Consider the following 20,000-nt stretch of genomic DNA (forward strand, 5'->3'; position numbering starts at 1 on the left):
CAATCTCCACTTCCCTCTGCTCCTTTCCTGCCTCCTCTTATTGACCCATCCAAGATGGCTACCGCACATGGCAACATCACAGGCTCAGTGGCTCACTCTTTCATGCTTGTGTTGCTTTTCACATCGAAATTGCATGCCGTGTGGACGCATGTCAAGTCAATACCTCTGTACATGTACGCAGGACACTTGCCAAAAAAAGATGATTATCATTCAAAACATCCCTGCACTCCAACAAGCGTAGCAAGTAAAGCTAGCCGGCGCATCCACTTCTGCCTCCCCTCTCGCATTTCCCAAAACTATGAGGCGAGTCTGTCCTACACTAACCATTCTTATCAATCCAAGATGGCAGTAACAATGGCAGCCAAAGATGACAACCTGAGTGAATCGTGTGAATCGAGTGAAATGCACCCCAGAACTGTGCAAAGCAGCATTGCTTGCCTGTCAACCCCATCTCCCCCCCAAAAAAACAAAGGTTGAAAAAGTGACGCGATTCTGCCTTACCTGCGCTCGAACATGCGCAGCGAGTAGAGCTTGCAGGTGCAGCCCAGCGCAATGACCAGTAGCAGGCCGCAGATGAGGCTGCCGATGACCGCGGCCGTGATGACCCGCGTGGGCACCACCACCGGGCAGCTCTCCTCGTCGCTGCCGTCGCCGCAGTCGTCCTGCGCGTCGCACACCCAGCTCTCGAAGACGCAGCGGTTGTTCTTGCAGTGGAAGTTGCCCGGCTGGCAGAAGAAGCAGTTCTTCTCGTCCGAGCCGTTGGGACAGCGGTTCTGGTAGTTGCAGCGGTCCGAGCGCGGGTAGCAGGCGCCGTTGCGCGAGCAGGGGAACTCGTCCTCCTGGCAGCTGCTGCAGTTGAGCTCGTCGCGGCCGTTGGGGCAGTGCCAGTAGCCGTCACAGCGCTGTGCCTCCGTGTAGCAGCCCCAGTTGCCCCCGCACGGGATCTCCCACGGCAGGCAGAAGCCGTCCACCTGGGGGAGGACAGGAGAGGAGAGGGAGATGAACCATAGATACAATATATCATGGGGGGGGGGCGCGCTGTGGTACAGCGTGCTAAGCCCCCCACATTTGGGTTTGCATGCATACGGTTCGAGTCCGGCTGGGGTCATTTCTTGCAAAATGAAAAGCAATTCTAATGTCATGTCCTCATTTGTAATCGGGATGGTGAATGAAGAACAGCCCCCAAAATTGTTTTCACTAGGCTAACAGCGGGGAAACTTCATTGATTTCTCCACGGGCGGGGCGTCAGCAAAATGCGAGGCCACAAGCACAAGTGGAGGACAGAAGTCTGCATATTGGAATGCACACATTGTATTCATCACTATGCACAGGTTTCCCAAGGCAGGCAAAAACCGTCCACCAGGGTGAAGTAGAGAGGAGAGGGGAGAAGATGAAGCTGCCCATTAAACTTGTATTTTTCTTCGCACACCTCAGCTGGCAGGTGTGTCAGAGTTGGCCCAGGGCTCACACAGCAGACAATTTGAAAAAGCTCCCACACAAAGACCATATCACTGTTGTCTATAATATATGACGTTTCAGTCCTATACCTTCATCAGGACCGAAACGCTGTGTATTAAAGGGGTATGCCACTATTTTGGGGCTCAATACAGTTAAAATCGTTGGCCAGGGTTTATAAAGGTGGTAAAGTGTCTTATTTTTCATGTAAGCCGTTGTCTTGCTACATGCTACAGTGATACATTGACTTTCACTAGCTTAGCTACATAGTCCCTCTTTTAACTTGTCTTAAAGCAAGATAACATTTAACATGAAAAATAAGACACTTCACCATCTTTATAAACCCCAGCCAACGATTTTAACTGTATTAAGCCCCAAAATAGTGGCATACCCCTTTAAAGAAAACAGCGAAATGGTCAGTGTGAGGCAGAAGCCGTCCACCTGGGGAGCAGAGGAGAGTGGGGAGGAGAAGAGAGGAGGAAAGAAGAAGAGGGAGGAACCATGGAAAAATAGAAACCATTGTAAGCATTAATAAAAGCATTAGCTTTGAATTAATCTTCTCGAGTGCCTCTGTGAGAAAGACTAGAGGGTTAATGATCAACACAGGAGAGAGGCGAAAGGTTTAATATCACAAATATTGTGAAGTAAGAATACAAATATTTTTCTACAGTAAACCCAACCATACACCAACAACTTCCCAGACAGTCATCACCTTCCCTAATAATGGTGTAGCCAGAAACATATGAATAAGGGCTGTAACGATATTGTATCGAACCGAGAAATCGTGATGCACAGAGTCACGATACTGTATCGTGATACAAAGAGGCAGTATAGTGATACGCCCTTTTAACGTTTTGATACCCATCTGCCCAGAAAACAACCACATGATATGAAGTGATAGTGCTTCCAAGCATCATCGTTATTATATAGAAACTTTTAAAAATTATTAGTAGCCTCTTGTTACCTATTGTACCTATAAACTATCATAGTTTTTATTCGTGAAGTTTATAATGTTGGCAAATGTAAAATCGAGGGGTGTATCGAAACGTAAGTCATGAATCGTGATACAAACCGAATCGTGAGTTGAGTGTATCGTTACATCTCTAATATGAATACATATTGTTATCGTTAAGACATTGTGCACTAGCTCGACAGGCCATTCATACATGGCTTCACCGTGTTTGTAAACATGATATTGTGAGGAGCGGCAAGACACTGGCAACTAATTTTTTGACCGACAGTGGTTTCCAACAATCAGAGGTTGAGTTGTGTGCATTTAGTTCCGTGCAGTCAGGAGAAAACAACATTTTTGAACCCATACTATACAAAATAAAAACACCTCCTGATAACGTCTCTGGTCATGCCAACAAAAAAGTTGAGTGAGTTTTGGCGTTGTGAGATATAGCCTACTAAAAAACTCCCATGGGAGCGGAGATGCTATTTCCATCAGCTCTTGGGTCCCAAAGCTGTCTGCTCCTTTTCTCCTCACCGTCTGGGCTGCTATTCCCAGCAGGGCCCAGTATCGCACACAGGCAGGCAGGCAGACAGGCAGACACAAGCACACTCTCCACCACACCACTGCACTGGTTTCTGAGTACTGCTGCATGCCGGCTCTTTCTAATATGTGGACTCCCGTCCTCCCTAGCTCCCTTGCATGCTTGTGGCCTCGCAATGACGTCACCGACGACAGTAGTGCATTTCAATATCTCGCAAAAGCGCAATTCTAATGTCATTGTCTCATTTGCCATCGGTATGGTGAACGAAGAATAGTCCCCCCAAAAGCTATTGTGGAAACTTGATTGTTGTCTTCAATCAGGGGTGATAGTGAAAAAAAATCCTGAGCCTGAACTTTTTCCCCTGCTCTAACAACGACAAGATACTGCATAGTGACGCAACGTAGGCCTATTTTGACACATTCAAACATTTAATAGCCTGTGTATGATTATTCAAGCCTAATAGTAGAAGAATACCCTAAACCTGTAACCTAATGGGTAATTATTATCAATGTTTTTATTTTTGCAAACTCTGTCAAGCCTGAAATCAGGCATGATGCCTGAATACTATCAGCCCTGCTTCAAGGTGGCGGGGCGTCAGCGAAACGCGAGGCTACAAACACAGGTCAAGGACGGGAGTCTGCATATTGATGCAGATTGGTTTGGACATTTTTCACCTGCTCAGCCAGTACAGTAGTGTTCCCAGCAGGACACAGCTTCGCAGACAGGTGCTCTACAGTGCACTACACCACACTGGCATATGGAACCAACTGGCTACTGTCCATTGACTGCATAAGGGTCAATGACATCTCAGTAGTAGTAGCCCATGTCAGGGTGGTGCAACCACAGCTAATGCCACTATTGTATGGATTGGAATTAATGGGTTTTTGTTTTTTAGTGGATTATCTAAGATAATTATTCATTGCAGTATGTCAAATACCAATTACTTATAAATTTATGGGCATTAGCTGTAGTTGTACCACCTGGCGTCTTACCCCAAAAAAATCCATCATTGTCCCATAAAGCACTGCTGCTTCTGTCGACTTTTTGGTTTCACAATGCATAAAAAAGTAAAGGAGTAATGCTGTTCCTGAAATCAACAAGTTACAAGTACCGATCAATAAAACCTTTCTGTCAGCTCTGTGCAGTCAGACACGGAAAACACCTCTGATTGGTTCTGACCAGGTCTCCAATTTAACTTTTTGGAAAACCAGCCAAAAGGGCTAATAGATGCTAATCTTACTAGCCAAACACATACTCACTAATAGGTCAAAGTGGCTAGTAAGTTGGCATTTTCTACCAGCCAAACTCAAATTTTGGCAGCATTTGGCTGATGTTAATTTAGAGTCCTGATCGCGACTGATAAAATAGTCACCATCCACTCCCATGCCTATTCTACTGGACTCACCTGGTAGGTGACATTGAATCCACGCGCCGCGTTGACCTTATCCGCGTAGAAGTGCACGCGCAGCTGCCCCGACGACGACACCACGGCCAGCGGCGCCCTGGCGTCAAACGCCGTCAGCACCCTCAACAACCGTCTGGGATTCTCGTCCAGGCCGTCGTACACCTTCACGTAATCCCCGTAGCCCGTGCCGTCCAGCTTGAAGTCCACGAAGCGCAGCACCACCTTGCGGCGGTCGCCCGTGTCGATGAGCCAGGTGCAGTTGCTGCCCGGCGGGTAGAAGTCGGGGTAGTTGGGCGAGGCGAAGGTGCCGTAGAAGGTGCGCAGGCGCTCGCCACACGCCGGCACGTCGCAGTCGATCTCGTCGCCCAGGTCCTGGCAGTCGATGCTGCCGTCGCACTTGAGCGACTCGGGCAGGCAGGTGTAGACACGCGTGTAGCGTGACAGGCAGGGGAACTGGTTGTAGGCGCAGGGCTGGAAGGAGAAGAGGGCGGAGGAAGGGTTGGGCGCCGTGCACAGCTCCTCGTCCGAGTTGTCGCCGCACTCGTCCATGCCATTGCACTTCCACACGTCGGGCACGCACTTGCCGTTGGCGCAGTGGAACTGCTCGGGCTCGCACACCAACTCCTCCGACTTGCCTGGGGGAGGAGCAGGGCAGAGAAAAGAAGATTGTAACTTCATAATAATATACATATCTTGCATCTCTTGTTTTATCATTTCATTTTCTGAGCTTACATGGTAAAGATAGTAAAGAAAATATGTCTAAAAAATACTGAGAGTAAAACTGTGGCCGGTGGAAAGGCCCTGGAGCTGTGGCTCACTGAGCTAAGACTCTATACCAGGGGTCAGGAACCTTTTTGGTGGAGAGAGCCATAAACGCCAATTTTTTTTAAATACATTTTCAGGAGAGCCATGCCATTTTAAAAACACTGAATACAATCAAAATCATGTATTTCAATTAAGTCCAACAATTTAAAGAGTAGGCCTACTGTTAACTTATTGCTTTTATTGATAACAGGTAAGTATAGGATTGCCAACTGTCAACTTCATTATGGCGAGGTCTGGAAAAAAATTGTATTTCTTAGATGTAATTTCCTGCATTTTAACACTTTTTAACCTCCCTTGTCCTGTTTCAACTCAATATGGAACCCGTAATTTTATTTAGAAATACGGGACGATTCTATATTTCAAGGCAACCCTAGATAAATAAGAGCCACATACAGTTCCCAAAAGAGCCACATGTGGCTCTAGAGCCATAGGTTCCTGACCCCTGCTCTATACCAATAGGCGGGTGACCGGGGTTCGATTTCAACCTGATATGCTTTGCCCATCCCTCCCCTCTCTCTCTCATTTCTGGTCTCTCAACTGTCCTGTCTGCTTAATTGAGGAGAAAAAGCCCAAAAAACAAAAAAAAAGACTCTAAAAAAGGCAATAATTAAAAATGTGCAATTAATAAAAAACATATCAATAGAATTTGACATATGTGGGGTGAATACCCAACTCCGCCAGCTTTCTGGGTAGACGGGAAAGAAGTGGACATTAAACATACTATTATTACGTTACGTTGTGGATGAGGGGAGATTTTGCATCTGAGGAAATGCATAAATGTGGGGTCAGCTGCTCTGATCAAGGGCCATGACATCTAGCCAAATGTTCGCTTATTCACGGGAAAGAAGGGGACTTAAATATTAATATAATTATTACTACATTACAGACGTGGACAGGAAACGTCAAACTTTGCATCTCGCATCCGGAGAAACGGACGCATGTGGGTGTACAAGAACAGGAACATCAACGTGAGCCATGTATAATGTGAATGAGTAAATGGGTGAGCATTTGGGTTGGAGATAGGGCTGTAACGATACCAGAGATATTCTATAGAGATATGCCAACATAATAGGTTTCTATGGGCACCTAACGCGACCAGGTTCCGGTCTGCCTAAAGGGGCGTGTCATAATGCTCCTACAATGAATAGAACAGTCCTTAGGTCTGCCTAGGTCTGCCTAAGGGGGGCCATAATAGAACCAGGAAACAATGGGCCAATGGAACCTCTCTCTACTCTCTCTGACGATACACTCTGACTCAACTCACGATTTGGTTCGTATCACAATTTTTGACCTACAGTTCAATACATTCCACGATTTTTTTTTAAATGTATCTCAGTTGAAGCTTGGAAGCACCATCACATCATATCATATGGTTGTTTTCTGGAATGAAGGATAACAAAACTTTGAAAGGGCGTATCACGATACTCCCTCCTTACGTCACGATACAGTATCGTGACTGAGTATCACGATTTCTCGGTTCAATCCCATATCGTTACAGCCCTAGTTAGAGACCTTGGCTCTTGGATCAAGTCATCTTACCAAATGCTTACTCATTAACTACACTCTGCATGGCTTGCATTGTTCAGTTCTGAATACTCTGCACAATAACGAGCTGAAGAACACTTTGGATTCTGTCTGCTCTTCCGTGTCAAAACAAGTGCTCAGTGCTCATGTCGTTGTGCAACAATCACCTCAACTCAAAAAGGCCTTGTGTGAGCGGAGCACGAGTTCATGTACAATTACACTTCAGAAGAAGTCGCAATAGCTCATTCCTACATCACAATTTCTTTTTTTTTAAGTTTCGACTTTGATAGGACAGTGTGAGAGGTGGACAGGAAGCAAATGGGGAGAGAGACGAGGAGGGGTCGGCAAAGGACCCGAGCCGGGAATTGAACCCGGGTCAGGCGCATGGTAGACGAGTGCCCTACCGGTTGGCCACGGCAGGGCCCCTAAATCACAATTTCAGGGGTGATAGTGAAAAAAAATCCTGAGGCTGCACTTTTTCCCCTGCTGTAAGGACGACGATAAGAAATCAGGCATGGAGCCTGCATACCATCAGCCCTGCAATTTCATTTTGTTCCTGATCAAGAGGCTCACACTTTCCAATTGAGTTGACCGAGTCTCCAACATGGGAAAAGTGGAATTCAGTTGCTGTGGGAACATATTCAAGTTCTGAGTGATGTGTATAGAAAACAGTCCTGCAAAGTGCATTTTGTTAAAAGGCAGCTGTGAGCAGGAGATCTTAATTCAACCTGAATGTAAGAGCTATAATTTGCCGTAATTGCCATAAATCTGGAGTGGGTAGCGAGCGCGTTTTTAAAAGCTAGCTGGCACTCAACGCTTGTGAAGAGGTCACTCGGTTCAGCTCTGCCGCAAAGACATGAATTTGACATTTATTTCCTTTTGCGCAAACACGCTGGAACAAAAGCCCGATTGTGCAGCAAAGGCCATTTTCTGAAGCGTTCTCAGAGCATCTTTTGTGGCAGCAGAGTGACATGCACAAAACATTTTGTGGACAATGATTATGTTGCGATGGAGAGAACAACACTCTCAACTGTCATGCTGGTGGAACTCTCTGGAAGAAAGACAAAAAGAGAGCAAGCATACACTCGAGATAGAAAAAGAGAGAGAGAGAGAGCGCAAGAGACAGAGAGAGAGCGCGCGCGCGCGAGAGAGAGAGAGACAGACAGAGACAGAGACAGAGACAGATGCTCGTCATGTCTAATGTCCATGTTTCTCAAGGCAAGCAAGCCTGTCATTATAGCGACCACAGACATGCCGTTTTTTAAAATAATAAAAAATACAAATACAGAACGAGTCTTCTTTCACTGTTCCCATCAAAACCCAAGCAGAGGCCAGCCATTCAGAAACATGTGCTGCACAAATGCGTCACTTTACCACCAGCAGCTTCTAGCATAGTTGTAATAACAAATAGTGTATGAACTGGTAAGGAGAATATAGATGCTAGCAACAGTTGCTATATGCTATGCATGTGCAGAACTTTAGCGTCACAGCAGACAAGAGAGTGAGTGATGGGGGAGGAAGTGGGAAGAAGGGATAATGAAAGGCTAAGAAAGACTACAGATCAGCTGAATGAATAAAGGCAGCATTTATACCATATGTCTAGTAGGGGTGTAAATCACAGCCTCCATGACAATACGATTCAAAATCGATATCTTATTATTCGATGCGATACGATTTGATTATTTTTCGATACTTGAGAATGCCCCATGATACGATACGATACGATTACATTTTTTTCCCCAATTACTTTTCCACTTATATTAAGTTATTGGGCAGGGGCCAGCGATTCGATTTTTTTCTATTCTTAACAATGCCCCACGATACCATGCGATTCGATTCAATCGTCAGAATATATCGCGATATAAAGCTACATTTCGATATTATTTACACCCCTAATGTCTAGTGGGCAGAGATGCAGGGCAGAGCCCATGGCAGAGTCACCCCCTCATACATACATACATAAACACATGTCAAAAAATTAGACAATTGTTCAACAAAATAGTAAATGAATACAGTCGGACCCCATTTGTGGACACCGTCCGGAGAAGGAAGTTCTACAGTGCTTGTCCGAAAACTCTTTCTGCAGTCTCCATCTCTGCACACACCCTTTGTGTGCAAGGCGCGGTGAGCTTTTATTAAGCATTAAGAGAGCAAAAAAAAAACCTACATCACTTCTGTCTGGACAGTCAGTCAGACAGAAAGGAGAAGTAAGTGAGACAGCAGCAGATAGTAAGCCTCCCTTTTACAGTGCTTAAATCTTAGCTCCATTTAACTAAGCTTAACACCAATGCGGAAGCAAGCACTTGCTAACGTGACCACCGTCACTGTTACTGCATGAGGGTCAAAGACGTGCAAAATGAAATCGTCATTCAGTGTAACGGATACCTTCTGCTGTCTGTCTGTAACTGTAAAAAACATGACTCTTTTTATTTTATTTTTTTCCAGTGAATTCATGAAAGCCTCGGCGGTCATCCATTCACTTGAAACAATTTAAAAATCATGTTTTTTACCGTTACAGTCAGCAGAGGGTATCCGTTACACGGAATGACAATGCCATTTTGCACGTCTTTGACCCATGAACAGGGAGAAAGGGAAGGGGTTAAGAAGCAGCAGAGGAAAGGAGACTCTAAGGACAGGAATGGTGGGGGTATTTTCAGGACGGCAAGGCTGCTGGCGCTACACGGGAGCAATCACACGCTCACATGACACGCGTTGCCTAGTCAGTTCTGAGAGACGAGATGAGACGAGATGAGATGAGAAGAGATGGGATCAGGGTAGAGTGAGGGCCTATAAATAGATCACAGTGAGCCTGCTATCTGTGCTGTGGATGGACGGATTAGTGCACGGGAGGGCCTACTGGTCTCAGGCCCAGGGGGGGGCCCAAGAGACAAGGGGGGCCCTGAAGCCCAAGACTTCAACATTAGGGTTTAATATTTTTCCCGAAAATGGCATGAATCAAATCCCGGGATCTGACGGCCCATTTCCCGGGAATCCCGGGAAATCCCGGTTTTTTTTTGGTTTTTTTTTTTTCAATTTTTTTGATCTAGTCATGTAGAGGCTATAATTCAACTGTTCCTCCCAAACTGGCATTTTGTAAGTTGTTACTGTTTGTATCATTACTGGGAGAAAGGAATTAAGATTAAGCTCTCCTATCCACCAACACAATAATAATGAAGTGTAAGATGATAGCCTGTGCGCAGCATGCAGCGCTTATCAATGACGGTGGATTGTTGGTGGATCTCACGACTTTCACCTATAAGTTTGATGCAACAGTGGGTTGGCTATTTTCCATTAAGGAATTGTGTTTGAGGTTGTGCGCAAAATCATGGCACATTGTCCTTCACCTGTGGATAGTATACACGTCTACCGCCAGCTTCATGAGAACAATGTTTCACTGTCGGCTACTGTGATAAGCGGTGGGAAATATAGCCTATGCGATGTCATCTCAATAGTGGAGTTCCGTGCATGGGATTTCATCTGGGTCAGTCAGAAATGGCAGTTTGCTTTAGCGCCAGGAAGAGTGTTTTTTCAAACAAGAAAACTGGTTCATCATAGGCAGGTATGCATGGCTAAACTGACTTTACCGTTTGCCCAAGTGCTATCGTTTTCCTCTGGTAATAGCACCGGGCGTCACTACAGTTAGGTGACCTCGCGCGCATAATAAACCCATTAAAATATAGGCATAGACTTGAGTGTCTTTCAGAGCAATATGAACCAATCAGCTCGGCTTTGCAACTAAACAAAATACTTTCCTGATGTCTACTTAACTAAAATAAGCTGCATTTTGTCTAATATTTGGAGACATCGCCTTGCCCTTTCTGCAGAGCGATTTTGGGAAGCGCCTCTCTCTCGTTCTCTCTCTGGTTCTCTCGCTCACACACAAAGCGACGCTTGCACTCTTCGCAAGACATATGTCACTTGACTCATCTTGTTGGATAGACCAGCCAAACTTGCAAGCTAGATAGCCAATAGTTTCGATTGTGCTGCTTGGAGAGGAGGCAAAATTGGTACAATTTAGGCTGCATGAAAGCATACACGTTAACTTTCACGTTGTGCGATGGATGGAGACAAGTTTGGAATCGCTCCCTCTCTCACCCTCTCTCGCTCACACACACACGCGCGACGTAATTCTCTGCACTCTTCGCAAGACACTTGACTCGTCTTATTGGATACCATCCAAAGCTAGATAGCCAATAGTTTCGATTGTGCTGCTTGGACTGGATGTATTTAAACTGTTAAAATTTAGGCTGCATTAAAGCATCCACACGTTTCAACTTCCACGTTGTGCGATGGGTGGAGACAAGTTGGGAATCGCTATAAGTTAGAGATTTTTTTTAAACATGGGCTGGCAAGATGTAAATGACCTGCACTGCTTGAAAAAGACGATCGACTATGTGCCTCAGGCATCTTAAATACTAAAAACTAATAGGCGGATGGCGGGCGGATTCGGTTTTGGAAATTGGAGAAAAAACATTACTGCGGGTGGATGGAGATTCTGAGAAGCGGTTGCGGATGAAATAATACGTCAACCGCGCACCTCAGACATTGCTGAAATGGGCCTGTACTGCTGCTGCTTAAATGAGCCTGAAGTGTTACCGCTGCTAGATGGCACTGTTGCTTATGTTGCTGGGACAACAAATAGACACGCACTTAATTTTTTTTCCCGGTTTCCCGTCATGGCTTTCCCGGGAAACGGGAAATTGTTTTGATCAGATTTCCCGGGAATCCCGGGTCCCGGGATTAAACCCTAGTCAACATTAAACATAAAACCCACTATATTGTTGGTCTGTATTTGTGTTTTCATATGGTGATAAGTGCACTTTAGACTACTGTTTTTTCAAATGTTAGCCAGGGACAAACCCCTGAACCCCCCTAACAACAAAGGCACTCTTAACATCTTCACTAAACCCCCCAAAGTCTTTTGGAACCTCACTATGCCATAGGGGGGGGGGGCGCTTTCTTGTTGTCTGGCCCAGGGGCCCATGAAGTCATAATCTGTCCCTGGAAGTGTGCTGTGCTCTGTGTGTGTGTGTGTGTGTGTGTGTGTGTGTGTGTGTGTGTGTGTGTGTGTGTGTGTGTGTGTACGTGTGTGTCTGCTTGTGTGTGTGTGTGCACGCGTGTAGTGTAGGCCGTGCGGCGGGCGCTACAGGCATTGCGTTGCGTTGCGTTGCGTTGCGTTGCGTTGCGTTGCGTTTGGCTTTACCTGTTATGTAAGAGAGCCTGAAGCCCTTGCCGGTCAGCGCGTCGTCCGAGTGGAACTTGATCCACACGTGGTCCTGAGAGGAGATGTAGGGGGCGGGCACCGAGGAGCCGCACGCCCGGAAGCCGTCCAGGTTCTTGTAGGCGCCAATGGACAGCCAGTCCATGCCGCAGCGGTGGGAGCTCTGGATCTCAAAGTCTTGGAAACTGTTTGAGAGGGGGAGAGGGAGAGACCAAAGGGGAAAGCCAAGTCAATTCAACTCATTTGTCTAGTGGATTAACACATCACAGTTCTGGATCTCTGGGAACTGTGGAGGGATGGGCAGACAGAGTAAGGGAGAGCGAGAGAAAGGGAGGAGAGGGGAGGGGGAGAAGTCATGTCAAGTCATTGTCTAACGTAAGATTTGTACAAGATTTATAAAGCTGGAAATTGAATAGAGAGAAGGAGAGGTAAGGCCAGTCCATGCCACAACAATGAGAACTCTGAATCTCAAAGTCCTGGGAAATGTGGAGAGAGAGAGAGAGAGAGAGAGACAGAGAGACAGAGAGACAGAGAGACAGAGAGAGAGACAGAGAGACAGAGAGACAGAGAGACAGAGAGACAGAGAGACAGAGAGTGAGCACAAGCACGAGTCAATTCAAGTCATTTCTCTAATGCATTTAACCATAATGGCAGTTGGACCAAAGCAGTGAGGGGAGAGAGAGGAAGAGAGTTTGGGGTGAAATGAGGATTCTTCTTCTTTTTTTATAAGATTTTCAATTGGGAAGAGAGAAGGGGAGAAGTGAGGCCAGCCCACAGCAGAGAAAACTCTGAATCTCAAACTCCCGGAAAGTGTGGATGGAGGGAAGGAGAAGAGGAAATCAACTCAACTCAACTCAACTCATTTGTCTATCAGATTAACGCATCACAGCTCCTAATCTCAAAGGAGAGAGAGACAGAGAGAGACAGAGAGAGAGAGAGAGAGAGAGAGAGAGAGAGAGAGAGAGAGAGAGCGAGCGCAGAGAGAGAGAGAGAGAGATTATTTGGGGATTACAACCATCACTTTCAGGAATTAGGATGAGTCCATTTTTTGGATAAGATTTCCAAAGTCCTGGAGACCATGGACATGCGGGACAGAGGAGACTTTGGGTAGAAATTATGATCCAAGGTTTTTTAGAAACATTTTGAGAGCTGCAAACTCTTGAGAGGGTTGGGAGAATAATGATGTGATTTCTAAACATGATGATGTGATTATGTCATTACAGTCATTATTTCTCAGTCTGCACATTCAATTCCCTAGAAATTCCTAAAAACTGGGGAGGGAAGCGCAAAATTGTGATCATTTTCGTTTTTTTGATTAGATGAGTTTTCCAAACACCATGATGTGATTATTTTACTCATTTCCCAGTTCAATTTCAATTTGTCAGAAGGAAGAGAAAATTACGATCTGACGATTAACATTTTCAAACATCATGATTTTTCTGCTCTCATTCAATGGGTCAGTTAACCCCTCAAACGTAAAGAGTTAAGAGAGTTTGTTTGGAGGGAAATTAAGGTGTTTCTTAATTAAGGTAATTCTTTCTGTAAGATTTACAGACATCGTGGTGTGTTATATTTTGCAGGCTGACATGAATATTTGGTCGTTTGATTTTCTTCCAATCACAGTTTGCACTTTAAATTTGTGTATATTGGGGGTGCTTTGGCAGTGCCAATGCACCTCATCGTTGCCCAGCCTGCCCATGGGGACCCAGGTTTGAATCCAGCCTGGCTCGTTTTCTAATCCTACCTCATCTTTCTCCCACTCATTTCCTGTTTCTCTTCTCTATCTATTCCCTATTAACCAATTGACGCCTAAAACACCTGCTAAATGCCCAAAGCACTTTTGGGAAAAGCTATTGTCAGCCTATAAAAACCTAAATATCTCAGCCTCTAAAGCACATAAAATAAATACAGAAATACAGATATTGTATTTTTCATATAAATATTGTATTGCGTTTAACCCTCATCCTACATTAGAGCATATTCATTCAGCTCTAAAATGCCAACATAGTAAAACCTCATCATGCATCATGCAGCTCCCGACATGAGTGGGATAAGGCCTAAAAAGGCGCTGCTGGCACAATTTGATGTATTGAAAAGTTGAACATGACAGGATGCTCAATAGTACTGCTGAAGTAACTAGATCTCCAAAAGCTAAATGTTTAATACCATGGTTTGTGACCAGTCTTGGGAGAATAGTGGACTACAACTTTTTGTTGTTTTTTTAATCAAGTGAAAGTAGGTGAGAAAAAAAATGATTCATGCAACATCTTTTAAGTACAGAAAATACTGTCCAAATTGCTGTACAAACAAAAACTTAACAGAACATATGGAAGATGTCACGGACTGTGGGAAGTTAATGTACCAGTAGTTACAGATTAGATCTGATTACAAAAATAGTCGGTGGCACCAAAGAAATCAGCCACTGGTTTCTTTCCTCACAAACAAAGCTACAAAGAGAGTCGTCCTGAAAAAAAAAAGACACAGCAAGGGAAAAAAATAATTTAGAAAAAGGGTCTATTTTTATGTTGGTAACCATGGACACTGCCTTTCAACACAGAGAGGCATAGGAAGGAGAGAGAGAGAGAGCGAGCAAGAGGGTGAGAGAGAGAGACAGAGAGAGAGCGAGCAAGAGGGTGAGAGAGAGAGACAGAGACAGAGACAGAGAGTGAGCACAACAGACAGACCAACAGAGAAAAGGTGAAAGTAATGGACAGATGCCAAAAGACAAAAGGATATGATTTTATTTTTAAATGATGAAAAAAAGAGAGAGAGTTTTGGCAATGACTACTACATTATAGGAGGAGCGATGCACAGAGAGCTCAGGCAGGTAGTCGGGGGGGTGTGAGAGCAGAGTAGAGCAGAGCAGAGCGAGGCTACAGCTGAACGAATTGGGCATTCATCCTGGCGAGTGCCCTCCAAAATCCTCTCGCTCTCGCTAGTCTCTCCACATCAAACCACCACGGGCATCACTTCCGCCAGCCCAAATAAGTCTCTCAACACGGCGGCTCATCCCAGACTCACGTCACCCAGAGAGGCGAGAGCACACACCGCTCACAGCGCACGCAGAGAGAGAGAGAGAGAGCGAAAAAAGAGAGAGAGAGAGAGAGAGAGAGAGAGAGAGAGAGAGAGAGAGAGAGAGAGAGAAAGAGTGAGAGTGAGTGAGTGAGTGAGTGAGTGAGTGAGTGAGTGAGTGAGTGAGTGAGTGAGTGAGTGAGTGAGTGAGTGAGTGAGTGAGTGAGTGAGTGAGAGAGAGAGAGAGAGAGAGAGAGAGAGAGATAGGGTTTTAAAAAATAGAACAACACACACTGGAGGGTAGAAAAACATTGCCTGTGCCGCGAGAGAGAGAGAGAGAGAGAGAGAGAGAGACAGAGAGACAGAGACAGAGAGAGAGAGAGAGAGAGAGAGAGAGAGAGAGAGAGAGAGAGAGAGAGAGAGAGAGCAGGAGCAAGAGCAAGAGCAAGAGCAAGAGCTGGAACAAGTAAGTAAAAGGAACAAGAGTAAAAGCAAAAGCAAGAGAGACAGGGACAAGCGGAGGGAGAGAGAGGCAATAAAGATCAGCTAGAGATACAGACATGTGTTGGCAGGCACGACTGCCCAATAAAAAAAGCACCTTCCGTCTGTACCAGCAGAGGCAGGGGTTGTGTGGTGCATAATACATGTTACAGCTCTGCCTCCAACACGTGTTAAAAGGCTCAGGACTACAGGAGTCAAGCAGGTAGGACTATGAACGTGTGTGTGAAGTAGGAGTACACGGCTGCTCGTTGAGCTTGGGTCTGGCATCGACATGCATTAAAAATGCAACAACAAGGGCTTTCAAATTCAAGACGGTGTTTGCAAACTTCACCTTGGTAAAATGTTATCTCTTGCTTTCAGACAACCTCGGGTGCACAGGACAATTGAAAGTGCATGAGACCCTTGCCTTGCCAAAAAACAAAAACAAACCTGTTCTGCCGTACTTTCGACTTCTATTTCTAACTTTCTCACTGAGGACATAAAATCATTCTACAATCGAAGAACTTCTTCCCCAAAAAAACCAAAGAGACAAAAATCGTTTTGTGATCAAGAAAGCACTGCACATTGTGCAATGTTTAGTTGCTACCCAATTAAACATCTCGCCTGTGCCGAGCCCAATTCAAAATTCTGATGGTGTACAGCAAGGAAACATGCTGCAAATATTTTGTGCTTCACTGTCAACTAACTTGAAATACAGCACATTCACACAGTAGAAAAATGACAGTGACTCGCCAGTGAACATGATCCTGGAGTTCATAATGCTACAAGTCAAGTTGTTGAAGTGGGATCACACACGCGCCAGCACCAAAGTACGATGGTGGGTGTGTTTGACAGAGGTTTGTCAACGCGGATCACACACAGGGCGAGTCGTCAAACGTTGAGCATTTTTGGGGGGCACCGTGGCTCAGTGAGCTAAGGCACCACACCATACGTGTCATGCAGGGACATGGCTTAGACAGCGGTTCCCAAACTTTGTTTTCTCTGAACACGCCGTTTCACATTTCAATGTGGTTCGCGCACCCCCTAAGCGAATGTTGCACCACCGCACATTTTGGGTAATCCTGATTTCCAATCAGACTTGACTTATTGCATGACAAGTCTATGAGTTATAAATTACATTTCCAATTCATCAAACAATTAAAACTACCTGACGTTCAATAATGCTGGGAAAAAAAACACACATATCCACCATTGCTCTATTCAGCCTGCGCACCCCCTGGTGACTGGCCGCACACCCCCAGGGGTGCACGCACCACAGTTTGGGAAACCCTGGCTTAGAGTATTGACCCGAGGTCATTTCCTGATTCATCATCGTGTCTCTCGCTCTCTCTCTCTCTCTCCACCTCATTTCCGGTCATACTCTCATACTGCATTGTTGGAATAAAGGCTTGAAACTTCAAAAAATATCTTTAAAAAAATTGCATTTTTCAACTCAGACAGACCATTCCACACAATGGTCAACAATGCACTCACAGACTGCAGAGAGACAGAGAAAGCGCAACACAGCTGATGGACGTGTGCATGTGTGTGACCAGGGGCGTAGCAGTAAATTGTGGGCCCTATGTACAATCAGCTTCAATGGACCCCGCCCCCAGCCATACATCTAGATCAGGGGTGGGGAACCTTTTTCATTCGAGGGGCCACTTCAAATTCATCCGCGGGCCGTAAAAGTCCTCTGAGGGCCGAACTATGAACACAAAACAGGATTTCCCCCTGCACTTTAGACCTATATTGAAGGCTGCCACATTTGAAACAGACCCCACCTTTTCTAGGTCCTCTGAATATAAGTTAATTGTATTGCAAATCTATTTTCTAAGATTCCTTTACAAAATATGTCATATTTTATGTGAAGCTGCATAACATTAAAATTATATCGGGGGCCGGATAAAACGGCCTCAAGGGCCACAAACGGCCCTCGAGACATAGGTTCCCCACCCCTGATCTAGATAAATCGGACTGTGTATGGGCCCCCTATATACAGTACACAGGGCCCTGGTAACTCAATCACATTTTATCCCCCTTTTACGAGACAACTTGTCCTGACTCACAGCTGATGAGGGAGCGTGTGCATGTGTGTGAGCACTGAAGGCGTTTGAGTCTCACCTGATGGTGATGATCTCTCCAGGGTTGGCGCGGATGTTCCAGCTGCAGTTGACTCTGGCGGGGTACTCGAAGGGCCAGCCGGGGCTGGTGATCACGCCGCTGGAGGCACGGATCAACTCGGCCACATCGCCACAGGCTGCAAGGCAAGAAAAAGGCAAGAAAAAGAAAGCACATTAACCCATTGACGCCTACGGCACCTGCAAGAAAGGGTGCTGAATGCCTGAGTCCTTTCTAAGAAAAGCTGTCCTCAGCCTATGAAGACCATAATATCTCAGCTTCTGAAGCACATACAAATATGCACTAAGCTGCATTTAAACACTAAGACACTCATCTTGCATTAGAATGTGTTCATTCATCTCAAACAAACAGAAAGTTGTCTCAATTCTCATGAGCCTGAATGTTGCGTAATGCAACTCCAGGCGCCAGGGCCAATGTTGCGCAATGCAACATCAGGCATCAATGGGTTAAAAGTGTTCCATATTTTTACCTCCACCAAGGAGGTTATGTTCTCGGTCGAGGTTTGTCTGTCACCGGGATAACTCAAAAACAACGCATGAACGGATTTGGTTGAAACTTTGTGGAGTTGTTGGAAATGATCAAAGGAACAAGTGTTTACATTTTGGTGGTGATCCGGATCACGAACTGGAACCAGGGTTTTTTACAAGATTCTTCACCATTGCTACCCTACAAATCTAGAAGCCTATCTAGTGTCCGCAACAGGGTGAATTTTGACATTCCAGTTTCTGAGTTTCTAACTCCAAAGAAAAATAGAGTGTAGTATAACTAAATGTTATGTTGAATGTTAAACAAACAGCTGCCTTGGCGGAGGTCTGCACTCTGAGTGAATTTCTAGTTTGTAGTTTATTTCCAGAATTCATGCTGCTCATTCACAAATGTGACCCTTTTCATGAATACAGGAGACCATAATGGAATTGTAAGTATTCATTATGGCAAAAACACATTAAACACATTACTCAGATCACTCAGTTCTGGGACCCGTTTCTCAAAAGCATCATTGTTAACCAGTTAGCAACTTACTTAGTTCCCAATGGGAGATCACATTGCAACCAAATAAGTTGCTAACTTACTTGTCTAGAAAACCAGGTTCTGTTCGGCAAGACATTTTATCAAGCACACACACACACACACAACATACACTCCTTCACAAACATACGCAGTAGGGATGGCGAAAATTTAAAAATATCTTCTATCTAACTGAGACTCATTAACCGGTGGTTAACCGGTTAACCAGTAATCTTATACAACGTTCGCGTGCCTGATATGCACAGCACTATTTAAAAAAAAAATGTTTTCCACATAAGCCTTTTTTTGCTGCGCAGACAGGACCTGCCATGTCCAGCTACTGTTGCCAGATGGAAAATGCTGAATTATCGTTCTAAAACCTCTAAATTATCGTTTTTGGGGGCTTTTTGGGAGGAAATTATAATTATTATTATTATCATAACCGGTTAACCGGTGGCAGAAAATTTAACCGGTTAACGTTGATCCGGTCAACTATCGGTTAAACGGTTACCGGTTAACATCCCTACCACCACAACCACAACCAAAACACACAGACAAGCAGACAGACATACGTACACGCGCACACACACACGCACACGCACACGCACGCACGCACACGAGAGAGAGAGACGGCTCATGTTAGCACCTCAGCTGCTGTTATGTGCATAAACCTGTTCACAAGACTGACACATGTCTCCCAAGCACAAATATCTCTTTCTACAACACAAAGAGCTGAGGCCCCTTCCCCTCACTGCCCCTGGGTCAAAGACGAAACAGGGTTTTCAGGACTCCAAAAAATAAAACTGTTCCCTGACACCGTTCTTCAACTTTTTTGGGTACATTGGAGTGTAGAGTGATTAAGTTTATTATTTTCTGTTCAGAAAATAGTAAGGAACATGCATTTTACCCCATTTTCACCCATAAAATGTCATTCAGTGTAATACGGTGTTAAACTGTTGATAATGCAAAAAACATATAGATGACGTTAAAAAACTGAAATAAGCTACATACCATAGTAAAGGCCTATATTTAAGGTCTTCATCAAACCTAAAATTTCTAGTAAAAGGCATTTGCAAATAGTTTTTGCAGTGTTTGTAGTCTTTCACCGAGTGCATTTCACCCATTTGGCTTTAAGAAGTTTTTCCACTGAAGAGAAAATCAGTTTAAAATGCAGAATTATTCATTTGTTGTATGCCCCCGCATTTGTTGTGCTAAACAAATAAGTTTCGTAAGAATTTGACTTTATTTTCACATAAAAATGTGCATTTCACTGAATGACCACAACTATTACACTGAATGATGCCTTGGCAAAAAAGCCTATATAAACAGCTACTTTTCATTGCTATCATATTGTTACCATCATACTACAGTACTCAACGGCCTGAATGAGTGACAACAGAAATAGATGTTATCAAATAATTGGTATTTTACTTAA

The 20,000-nt window shown here is 44.8% G+C and overlaps 1 protein-coding gene across 1 annotated transcript in view; it reads right to left on the bottom strand.

Annotated features, from left to right (window-relative positions):
- The window catches only part of lrp12 (low density lipoprotein receptor-related protein 12), a 43,012-nt gene that overhangs the window by 8,861 nt on the left and 14,151 nt on the right, over positions 1–20,000 (bottom strand). Inside the window, exons 3-6 of the mRNA XM_063185920.1 lie at positions 17,543–17,678; positions 11,909–12,111; positions 4,357–4,991; positions 502–971 (exon numbers count right to left, since the gene is read on the bottom strand). Of these exons, the coding sequence (XP_063041990.1) occupies positions 502–971; positions 4,357–4,991; positions 11,909–12,111; positions 17,543–17,678 (1,444 nt within the window). The remainder of the gene's footprint in view (positions 1–501; positions 972–4,356; positions 4,992–11,908; positions 12,112–17,542; positions 17,679–20,000) is intronic.

The sequence above is a fragment of the Engraulis encrasicolus genome, chromosome 20 (genome assembly GCF_034702125.1).
Source record: "Engraulis encrasicolus isolate BLACKSEA-1 chromosome 20, IST_EnEncr_1.0, whole genome shotgun sequence".
Classification (NCBI taxonomy): Eukaryota; Metazoa; Chordata; class Actinopteri; order Clupeiformes; family Engraulidae; genus Engraulis; species Engraulis encrasicolus.